General features: G+C 40.7%; 1 protein-coding gene across 2 annotated transcripts in view; it reads left to right on the top strand.

The window, feature by feature from the left end:
* OTUD4 (OTU deubiquitinase 4) overlaps positions 1-11,839 on the top strand; it is a 72,936-nt gene that overhangs the window by 50,229 nt on the left and 10,868 nt on the right. For both annotated transcript variants that reach the window (XM_019522142.1, XM_019522143.1), the window contains exons 10-17: positions 244-344; positions 1,972-2,096; positions 2,203-2,386; positions 3,993-4,155; positions 5,840-5,951; positions 9,414-9,469; positions 10,043-10,126; positions 11,342-11,480. In XM_019522142.1, coding sequence (XP_019377687.1) covers positions 244-344; positions 1,972-2,096; positions 2,203-2,386; positions 3,993-4,155; positions 5,840-5,951; positions 9,414-9,469; positions 10,043-10,126; positions 11,342-11,480 — 964 coding nt within the window. The remainder of the gene's footprint in view (positions 1-243; positions 345-1,971; positions 2,097-2,202; positions 2,387-3,992; positions 4,156-5,839; positions 5,952-9,413; positions 9,470-10,042; positions 10,127-11,341; positions 11,481-11,839) is intronic.

The raw sequence follows: 11,839 nt of genomic DNA, 5'->3' as shown, positions 1-11,839 counted from the left end.
TTAAAAAAAAAAAAAAAAAAAAAAAAAAAAAACCAAAACAAACAAACAAAAAAAACAAAAAATAAATAAAAACGGCATGGGTTAAAAGTTTGTTTTGACATTTTTTTTCTCCCCATATGACCTGGGAGACATCCAAAAAGAATTATGTTATATTGTTGGTAGTTCAAGGAGTTAAAGCGTCTTTTTTTTTCTCTTTGTATGATCTGTGCAGTACAATGTATTTTCTGTATCACGCTTTTTCAGGTGCGCTTAGATCACAATGGAAAACTTTATAATGCCCATATCCAAGAAGTTTGCTCTGAGAATGGACCTGTTGTTGTATTTGTGGAAGAGCTTGGAGCAAAGTAAGTCAACATTTTCATGTATAAATTTGCTATGTAGAATTTAACGAAGGCATCTGGCCCCTCTTCATTGTTTAACACCATCTGCTTGACCATTTTTATGAAGCGCTGGATCAAGAAAAGAACTTGATGCATGTCAAGAACAACTGAAACTGTCTCTGAACATATCTGTTACAAAAGTGTGAATTTCCTTTTCTTTCTTCTGCTCTATCCACACACTACTACAGGAGGCATTCTACAGTAACTGTATTTTTTTTATTCTTTAGAAACTCAAATTGGAATGTTTTCTGTATAAATGCCACACCTAAATAGAACAGTACTGTCAGAATTTGGTAGTACTTGTGTAGTTAGATGCTACAACTCCAACTTTCTGTGTTAAAAGTGCTGTGAAAGGGAATACCATTCTAATATAATAGCTGATCAGCTCTTTTCTTTTTCTGACTTCATGCAGAAAGAGCTGTGCACTGAACAAACTAAAAATCATCTCTTTGCATTATATCTCGCAGTGACCTAATCGCTCAAATCTGGTGAACCATCTCATAGATAGGGTTGCAGGTGCTGGAACTCATTTTCTTTTGCTTGCTCACACAGAACAATTCCTGTCATGTGGCAGGGATTAAAAGAGTTGTTAAGGGAACTCTCTCCAACTATAACGTTTGGGAAAAGGCACCCAGACAGGAAACACTTTGCTCATGGTGTGGAAAGGAAAGATAAGATTCTGGGTAACTGATAACCTGTAGAATTGTACCTTACTTTGCAAATTTTGTTATAGAATTCCTTTTGTGTGTCAACAGGTACATGGAATAACATGTACTTGTAGTTCACCTTGACCAGCTATAATATAGCTGAATTTCTTATCTTTGAGTAGTTTAAATAGCTACTTTCAGTTCATACTATCATCCTAGATTAAAAAAAGATAAATAGAAAATGAAGTGACTGAAAGCTACATTTGTCCATATCAGTGAATCTGTTGCAGTGCTCTGGTGAATTTACAGAGTTTGCTGCTTTACGTAATATCATTAATAGGTTTAGAGGGAAAAGCTCCGTCACTTCCCAATCAAACATAAGTACTTCACCTTTGTTCATATATCTCTAACAAGTGCTAATGAGCAGACATTTTTCTTTATTTTTTCTGTTTAAAGTGAAAAGGGACAAAAGGTAAAGTCACTAATCAGATTATTGAAATATTCTTACTATCCTTTTGCTTTCCCTCTCTGTCCTGAGGATGTCCCCATATCTATTTATGTAAAAGCTAATAAGCTATTTTCCCTCCTTTTTATAAAGAATATTGTCTGTTTGGGATATTTTTATTGTCAGATACTGTCTTTGAATTTAATTTTTGTGTACTTTGAACAAATTGTTGAAAATTGGTTAAGTTGGAGTCTTACTGCTGTGCCTGAGACTAAAAAAAAAAAAAATTCTTACTGTTTTACAGCCTTTTATGATTAAGTTCACGCAATGGGTAGAACATGAAGAACAAAGAACTTAACGTAATTCTCCCAGAAACAGAAAAAGATCCATCTGTCATAGTGAACATCTGGTACTAATTATCTAAAACCCAGTGCAGTTTTACAGAACTCTCTTGCTGCTTTTTTTTTCTTCCCTTCACCCTCCTCTCCACTCCTTGCAGGCATTCTGTGTCACTGAAGAACCTTAAACCTCTTCCACAAGCATCCCCCATGGAGGCCTGGAACACTGTGTCAGGGAAGAAGATAAAGAAGTTCCCTTCAACTTGTGGTCAGAATGTTCAGCCTGGTAGGAGTCTCTTCTCCCCTTCTTCAGTTTCAGAAACTGCGTCAAGCGGGTGGTTCTGTCTCCAGTAGTTGTGAGAAATCTTGCATGGTGTTTTTGCCTTTGTCAGATGCAGACTGCAGAGGGCCAAAGAATCAAAATAAGCCAATAAAAACCCAGTCAGTTCTACCTCCTCGACTTCAGCATGCTGTGGGAAGCAGACAGCATCAGTTCTCAAATTCTGGGCCACAGTCTCAGCAGACCTCTACAGAGCAGAAAACTCTGGGCTCCCGGAGTCCTTCCCAGGCTGTAAGGTAAAAACTATGGATCAGTCTGTTACCTGGGGCTTTGGTAGTTCTCGTGGGCCATAAGTAGCCAACTAGCCACGAAAGCCTATTTCTTGTGTGTCCCAACTGGTGTCTTGCAACTGCAAACTGATACTTATTTGAAGAATATTTTTCTTTAGACCAGTCTTAAAATTGCAGTCCTTACGACTCCATTACTGTCTTCCTATTTGGTAGCATTGCATCTGGGAGTATCTTTCATGAGTCTGCCCTGCTTGTAGAGGAAGGCGATTTAAGACTGCTGTTCTGGCAAGTATTCATATGTTGAGCAGCACTCAGGGCTTTATATCACTATCTCATCAGTCTGCAGCTGGGGTAATGGGGGGGAGCTGGGCCAGGCCCACGAGGTGAGAGGGCTCCTTTGTGTCCCACCCCTCCACTCCAGCTCCAGCCAGGCCAAGCTGAGCTGGCAGCTGCTGCTCTCAAGAGGTCCAGACAAGGGGTTGGAGAAAGGGAGCCTCCCCTTGTCTCGCGGGCCTGGCTTAGCTGCCCTTAATACCTGAGTCAGGGTAGCTGGGGGGGGCCCGCAAGGCAAGGGGACTCTCACCCTCCCCGCCAGCTCCAGCCAGGCCAAGCCCAGCTGACAGCTCCTCCCTTCCCTTCCCTCCCCTGCTGAGGGAAACCTGCAGAGTGCAAAAAATAAACCCTGGAGAGAACCCAAGTCTTCTAATGCACTCTGCTTTATAGTACCCTCATCTATTACCTCATTTGAGGAGGGTTTATTTTTTGCGCCATCTTAAAAGTGCTTTGCAGCCATGCATGTGTGTTACATCATGGCTGTAGAGTGCTTTCAGAGGCCTGATCACTTAAAAAATGTATCTTGTGTAAGTGCCTGTTAAAGGGAAAGCCACTTAAAAAAAGAACCAAAGCACTTCAGCCAACTGAAATATTAATTTTCTTTCACACAAAAAAATTCCTATCATCCTTGGATACCAACCAACTACTTATACTTGTTTATGATATGAATACTGTTCTTGATTACAATATGGGAAAATTAGCTAAGAAAGCTAAATTACATGGTTTTTAAGAGCACAGAAGTTTCTTGACTTATTGAGCTTGTCCTGAAATTCAGATTAAATGTTAACTTGAGCAAAATATGCTTTTGTTATGTGTTTTGTTTGAAATGCATTTAATGAGTAGTTATTTATTTCTCCCAGTAAATTATGCCCCTCCTTTTATATTAGAACAGTAGGATGTGCACTAGCATGTTAAATAGAGAGAGGGAACACCTCTTCTTGTTTAAAAGAGCAAATGCCTATGGTTCAAAATGCTGTCTTAGAGTCTTTCCAGACGTTACTAAAATGGAGTATGTTGTAGATGGAATATTCTTATTCTATGCATTTATTTATTTGTTTATTTTTACCCTGCTAATCCTGATACATATAGATAGGCATCATTTACAACTATGAAGTGATCTTCATGTGACCTGTATGACTACTGCCATACATTTTTTTTTTTTTGCTCTCATTTCTCCAAAAATTCTTAATTTTGGTGTAGTGCTTGTTTTAAACACTGGCACTAGGTAACTGATTTCTTTGAAAAGACATTTCTTCTTTTTCCTTCCACTTCTCCACAGAAAAGCAGACCGTGAGAGAACTGAAGACTTGGATTATGCTAGCAGAGATTGTAACTACTTTGGCCTGTCTCCAGAGGAACGTAGAGAAAAACAGGCTATAGAAGAATCTCGTTCACTTTATGAGATTCAGCAGAGGGATGAGCAGGCTTTTCCTGCTTTATCTGTATGTATGCTTCCTTGCTTATTTTAAAGACAGCTTATTAACCATGTAATGATGGCTACTTATCTGTGAATTTATTATTTTGGTAGTTTTAAAGCCCTGGTTTTGTGAACTTCTCTCATTACACATTTCAAAAGTTAAAGATGTTACTTCACATCTCTTCTACAGAAAGCTGAATAAGTAAAAATAATTCTGTAGATGTATGTAGTTAGATTAAGATGCATTGTAGTTTTTCCACACTCAGATTACGGATGAGCATTGTGATATACGGTGCATTCAATCTTACCTGGTCTGAATGAAGGGAGGCTGTCTACCTCCTATACAATTTTTGTCATTCCCTCATACAGCTGAGCCACAGAAAATGTTCTGCTTGGTGTCTTCTGTTATGTAGAGGTAGGGTTAGGATTTGCTTTGAAGCACAGTTACTTTTCTGAAAAGTGGCTTTCCAGACTGCCAACTGTCAAACCATCTGATTTGAAAACTGTTTGGATTTGAAATCAAGCAGGGCTCTAACTTTGTTGTCATCAGTAAAGAAAATTCTTCTGGCTGAATTCTGCTCTCGTTTACACCTTTGCAACCCAGTTATTTTCAGTGGAGTTGTATAAGTTTAATTGAAGACAGAATTTAGTCCTTTGTTTAAAACTATTCTATTGATGCCTAAGCCAGAATTGTATCCAATACCTTCTCCCATAGCTTGTCTTATGTTAGTTCTGGAAAGTATGTATTTATACAGAGTGAGTGTCTTTTGAGAGAAGAAGCTGGGTAATAAGGTGCTTTCTTTAAAAGGATATCATTCTGAAAAGTGACTTTTATTTTCAGTCAGGCAGAAAACAGAAATACAGGCAGCCCCTGCGTAATGCTGTTTCACTTAGCGCTATATTGCTCATTTTAAATTGATACCTGATTTACCTTAGCACTCAGTGAGTTTCGTTATAATGCTCATGGTCAACATCATGGGTCATTAAAAACAACTGTGGTCACCATCATGGGTCATCATATACTTTCGGTTTCGCTTAACGCTCAGTTTTTCAGGAACCAATTAAGAGCGCTAAGCAGGGGTTGCCTGTAAGGGACGTATTTGGACTGAAGTATCAACAGATGTATCATGGTTAGGAGACTGGTGCTTGAGAGAGATCTTGCATGTCTTTGTGGAGATGACTTACTTTCTAAACAAGGGGGTCTGATTTTGTTCTACTTTAAGCACTTTAGTGGTGTTAATCTTCCCTTACATTCATGTAAGTGAGAGAAGAATCAGGACTTAAGACCACCTTCTGGAACTTCCTAGGGAAGGATTAGACTGGAGGCAGTCACTGTTTCTCGACTTCATGGCTAGTTCTGTAATGTCACTGGTCACATAATAGAGGAGCATGACGTTTTTGGAGTGGAAAATCCTAATTTTAAAAGTAGAACAAAGCCTCAGGATTCGTTCATGTGGACTAATTATACAAGCTCTTCATTCCGACATGAGATCCTCTGGTCCATCCTTAAAGTTCAGCCTACCTAAGTTCATTACCTGCCTAGCATATTTGGAATACTAAAGCTGCTGCTTTTCTCTGCCTTTTGCTGATGACAGACTTCTTTCATAAAAACATAACAAGGTTATGTGAGGAAATGGTGTTCTATAAATTCTTATGACCGGTACTTTATATAAATCTGAATTTTTTTTTGCTTTTTCCCATCTCTTCAGAATCAGTCTGCTACACAGACTGCTGATACTTTCAACCAGAAAAAGTTCCCAGTTGTCAGTGAGGGAAGAAACAGCAAGTGGGGATCAGATGTAGAAGAGCGGAAGGATAAAGGTAGCAGTAAAAATGAAATTTTTATGTATCATTTTAAACAACCAAGGAAACAAACACCCCATATACTTTGAGTCAACCAGGGTGGGATTTTCGAAGTTGGCAAGGTGCCTAAACAGTAATTTATATACCCAAGTAAGTATAATAAGGGTAATTTTGACATTAGAGACTGAGTCAGATACATTGTGTTTTGTGCTTTGGACATGGGGGGGTGTATGTTTTCCTGGTTTATAGATAGATATAGCTATGAGCTAGATACCTCTTGTAAAACTTTCATACTATCTAGGAGGGCACACAACAGGACGTAAATGCTGAAAGCTAGCCTGTCTGGGACTACAGGAGTGATTAGGTGCTGAATCCTACTGAAATTAGTATTAGGTCAGTATTGCAATAGCTGACAATACAGAAAAGTTAAAGAAATTTGCTGTTATGGAGTCTTCTAAGACAAAAAAAGGGTAAAAGCTTTTAGTGTAAAAGAATTTTTTAACTAATAGGAGTAAGGGGGTGCAGAAAGTTGGGGGGTAAATATTTATGAGGGAGAATTGCAAAAGAGATTTTTTTTTTTTTTTTATTTAAAAAGTGCCAGAAAGGAGGCTATAAGAGGTATTTTTCTGTTTCCTCTGCCTGTTCATACATCTGCTAGGTATTTCTTGGAGAGAGAATGGGGGAACTAAGCTCTGCTTTTTGGGGATGGAATTAATCTTGTGGTGGCAAGTTTTTGGTAAATGCAGCTGCCAGTCTTCTCTTTTGGTTCTGGCAGTCTCATATTTAAACTTTGAATATGTCCCCAGCTTTCATCTTTGTTACTTCACGTTTGGGTTCCTTCTTATATGTGACACTAACTATGAAGAAGGGTATTTTATAGGGATGTACTGATAAAGATTTACTGATATGCAGCCCGGCAGCTTGGAGAGCAGCATTGGGCTGGTAAGTCTGTTGGGGTGTGGGGAGGGCAGATTGAGGCCCTGGAGCCACGAGCAGCTTGTCTGGGAGGTGAGGATTTTGGGGGGGGGGGGGGTATTCCCACTGCTGCGCACACTCCCGGGGGAGAAATGAGGGGCATGAGCCCCCTGGATCTGCGTGGGCTGGGCTGCTTGTTTGGGGACAGGGTCAGTGCTGGCCTCTTCCTGGCAAGGACCTGGGCTAGGGCTGTGTTTGGGGCAGGCAGCAGTGGCACTGGGAGGAGGGGTATGGGGTGCTATGGCAAATTTTGGGGTGGCTGTAGTGCACCCTGCCCCCATAGGGAAGAGGCTGGTGCTAGCCCTAGCCCCGAGCATGCAGTGGCAGCCTACCCTTGCCTTGTGCACAGATCCAGAGGACACTCCCCCAATGGTGTGCACAGCTGCAGGAGTCGCCCTGCACCCCCCAGACAAGCCGTTCTGTCCTGCACCCCGCCCCGGCTGGGTAACTCCTGCCCTAGCCCCACTTCCTCCCTTAGTGCGGGGGCCTCGATCTGCCCCCCCACACCCCTTCTTCTCCACAGAATTACTAGCTGGATGCACTACGATTGTGCTGGGGAAGGGCTGAGTTGCCTTTCCCAGCATGATCTTAGGGCTGGGGAGGGGAACTGAGCGATTGGGCTCAGTTCCCTTCCCCAGCTCCCTGGTCCCATGTGGCAGCACCCAGCTTCCCTCCCCCATCTGGCAGGCAGATTAGGGCCCACCACCCTGGGAGGACTGGCACAGCCCCCGCAGCCCCCCCAGGGTTGCAGGCCCCCATCTGCCTGCTGGATGAGAGGCTGTTTTGAGCTTCCCCATTATAGCCTATGGACGAAATGTCGAAACAGCATCACTGTTTTGATGAAACGAAATGGAACAGCAGTTTTGAATTGAAACAAAATTCGAAACGAAAGGCTGTTCTGTCAAAACCTCGAAATGCAAGTCGAAACTGAATGGTGCCGTTTTGCAGTCCTACCACCTATCCCGTAGCTGGAATGTCTTTCATGATATGTTCCATAAAGCTGACTTTTATTCTTTTTCATTCGCATCCTTCCCCAAGGCCCTTTTGCTGTGATGCCCCTAAGGAATGAGTCAACAAATATATCTATATGGACTTTACTACACCATTATGTGTATAAGACTTTGCATATTTGCATTGCACATGTCCCTTCCTTTGCTAGCCCTTCTTTGCTTTTTGTTACCACCCTTCATTGCGTTACGTCTGAAATTTTGTATGTAAGCTCTCTGTAGAAACCAATTGTGTTTTCATATTAATATCTTGAGATTCCTGTCACAGTTCTGGGATTTGATTATGGATAGCCTGCTTTTTTTTTAAATACATTGTGCAGTAGTTAATTAGGTTTTATAGCACAGAGTATCACTTAAGTATGGCTGGAGAGGTGGATTTGTGGTTGATCAGAAATGGTTACCTGGCCACACCCTAGACTAGACAGGCTTCCCTCAAACTTCTGTTATGGACTGGCAGGCTTCCATGAAAGCCTCTCATATGGTAGATTATATCAAGACAATTTTTCTCTATACACTAATGCTTTAGGAATTAGGTCAAGTTTAAACCTTCTGTCTAAAATGCTTCAGAAATTGTAACCATTAAAGCTTTGTTTTACCTTTTTGTTATGTAAAGATACTGTTTTTGTCAGAAAATACGGAGTCGATGAAATGTAAATCTTTTTATAAATGTATCTGTTTTGCTAAAACTATTTTTGACAGTTTCTCTGGTCTAGAATGTCGTTCTGGTATAATTAAGATTATAGAGACCACAAGCTTTTGTAAACCCATGTTCACGAAATATTGTGCTTGCTCTATCTTGTTTAGTTAGTCTATAAAGATCAGGGGCAGACAGTTAGTTATTTTGGGCAGAGGGCCACTTACTGAGTTTTGGCAAGCCATCAAGGGCTGCGTGACAGGCAGCCAGGGACAGATAAATATTAATTTTCTAAATTTTGGGGGGGCCCCATGGGCTGGATAGAATGGCCTGGTGGGCCACATCTGGCCCGTGGGCTGCATTTTGCCCTCCCCTGATAAAGATGCATATGTCTACCCTGCCTTCAGATTAACACTGTTAAATTACCTTGTTCTAGCCTAAACCAGAGAGGGAGAAGAGGCCTCCTAAAATGGCTAGTAGAGCTTGATAGCTAGAGGACTTGCTTGGTGTGTGGGAGACCAAGGTTTACATTCTCAGTGTACTCACTGATCAGTGTTTTTATGCCTCTTGTCTCTTAAAAGAGACTTGGAAAAGTTTTGGCCCAATATGGAATGAAAACAAATTCTGAACTTCAGCATTTTTTATGAAACAGAATTCTTGTTTTCCAGTCGGCTCTTTTTATTTTAGTCATGTCTTCTTGCCCTTGATTTACGAAGTGTTACTGATTTGAAGTGACATAGGCTGGAAGATCATGATGTGTGGGATGATTTAACTTTGGAAAGACAAATTTGTATTGGCTGAAGCTGCGAAGGTGATGAATGGTGTAATTCTGCAATGACTAGATCATGTCTTTTGGTATTACAGACTCCGAATCCAGGCAGATGCGCTTAAATCAGAAGCTTGAGCCAAATTCATCTGAGGTAATTTAAAATAAACCAATTGTATTTTTAAGTTGTTTTCTTTCTCTGGCAAGTGCATTAAACCATGGGATAAAGCAATAAGCTGAAAGGGAAAAGGGAACTGCATTCGTTGCTGCTGCTTTTGAACTTTTGGTAGATAAGACTTGAGGCATGTCTGATTCTCAGTTCCTGGATCCTCTACCTATTGGTTGTTCTGAAATTGGAATGAGTAGCAATCTAGGATACCAGAGCACTTCTGATACCAGGTCTCATTGCTAGTGCAAACCATGTGTTTGTTGTATGATTTACTGTCCAACCAGTAATGTATGTTGTTATGCTAGCATCTTTTGATCTTGTAGCTTGAATAGATCTAGAATTGATTGTCTTTAATTCTGCTGTCAATGGTCTGTCCACAGACATCAGGTTACATAAACATACTGGTATATGGTGGTAGCTCACCTTTTTCCATCGTGTGTACTTAAAAAGTTTCAATGCTTGTTTGTAAAAAAAACAACAACAAACAAACAAACAAACAAAAAACGAAAAAAAAATCAGAATAGGCCTGACTCTTCCTTACTTTTAACTTTGTTCTAGAGGAATGGTGGAGATGACAGATATCCAGAAGCATCACCTCCTTTAGAACAAGCAAAGACACAATCTCTGTCTCCAGCAGAACAAGTAAGAAAAGTTTGTCTAGCCTCTGGGATTTTCATTAAATAGGTCCAAGGCAAAGTGTATCTATCCTCGTCATCACAGCCATGTGTAATGAAGATCTATTATTAATAAATATTTGTATTCCAGTAACATTCAGATCCCCCAATTTATTATTGAGAGCACATCATGATAAATAATAATACATGGTTTCCATCCCCAAAACTTTATAATTTAATTTTAGGTTTACTACTCTGAGTGGGTGGGTGAGGGGTTAATTCACACTGAATATTTTAAGTGAATATATTTAAACCTTTTTCTCCCCCCCCTCCCCGTACCTTTATTCCATACCTTGTCTAGGAAATTAGCAGTATTGTTTAAATGTGTATTTTGGTAAGACTCACAAGCTCCAAGGCTGCTGCTGTTTTCTGATTTTCTAGTATTCTAGCAGAGTCTCATATATGCTGAATATCTAATCAGCACTGTTTTGCTTCATTTAGACACAATGGCTTTTCTTTTTTGAGATTGCGGGGAAAATAGTTTAGTGATTATGGAAGTTGGTAGATTGATGATTCTGGAGACAGACTTCTTGTTTAACCAGAAGTATGAGTACATCCTGGATAGTGTTGGTGCAAGCTTTTTTTTTTTTTCACATAGGCATGCTCATATGCCTTAAACTAGTGGTGCTTAACTTTTTTGCCCAGCAGGCTGAATGGCCAGTGCCTGGTCTGTCTATAGGCCAAATCTGGCTGGTGGTCTTGATCTAGCATCTGGGGGCAGGGAGGGTGGTGTGCATGCTCAGCCTGGCTGTGTGAAGGATGTGATGGGGCTACTTTGGCTCTGACCTGGCTGTGCAATTTTGGAATTTGGCAGGGGGAGGGGTGACAGTATTATTGCCACTGCTCCTCCACCTCCAAATTTGTTGACCTGTGGGGAGCCGTATGGGCTAGATGCCATGGCTCTGCCGGCTGCATTTGTCCATGGGCTTGGAGGGTTGAGCACCTCTGCCTTAATTTAACTTTGGAGGGAGAGCTTCGTGTAAGACCAATTCTGGCTGCAAAATAAGGGTTCTCCTCTCTTGTATGTAGTCTTTTGAGATAATGTTACTATAAGGTGTTCCTCTATTGGGTCAGTCACCTGTGTACCTCAAATTGTCAACTGTTTGTGGATAGAATTTAGGCTGCTGTTCCAAATGTCATCAGTGAGCTCCACTAACTTCCCATTGTCTCTTTAATTTTATAGAGACTAACAGAACACTTACCATGTGTAAATCCAGCTGCCTCTCCCGTCTTCTCTGAGGTGCATTTGCCTCCCACAGTGCCTTCTCTTCCAGCCATTGTGCCAGCTTGGCCAAATGAGCCAACAACTTATGGGCCAACAGGTTTGAAGGAAAAATATTTAGAATTATGAAATAGGTTCAATCTTGTACTGTATTAAATCTACATTGATAAATTGGGATGTGAAATGATTTGCGACTGGCTTTGGACAGCACTTTGAAAAATTGATAACCTCAGGGAATTAGATACTTAGCTCCCTTAGGCTTTGCTTGAAAGACTCCCATTCTTATTTTATAAATGTGTGTCATTGCTAATTAAAACCATTTGTATGACCTTTTCATTCTTAAGGGGTGAAAAAAAGTTTTTTTTAAATTTAATTCCAGACTGGGTCATTTAGAGATTGAGCTCTAAGATTCAAATATCTCTGGTCTCCTCCTATAAGTGTGTGTGTGTGGGGGGGGGG

Source organism: Gavialis gangeticus, unplaced genomic scaffold, assembly GCF_001723915.1.
Source record: "Gavialis gangeticus isolate Ggan-Ray unplaced genomic scaffold, GavGan_comp1, whole genome shotgun sequence".
NCBI lineage: Eukaryota > Metazoa > Chordata > Crocodylia > Gavialidae > Gavialis > Gavialis gangeticus.
This window is presented reverse-complemented; position numbering and strand designations above follow the sequence as displayed.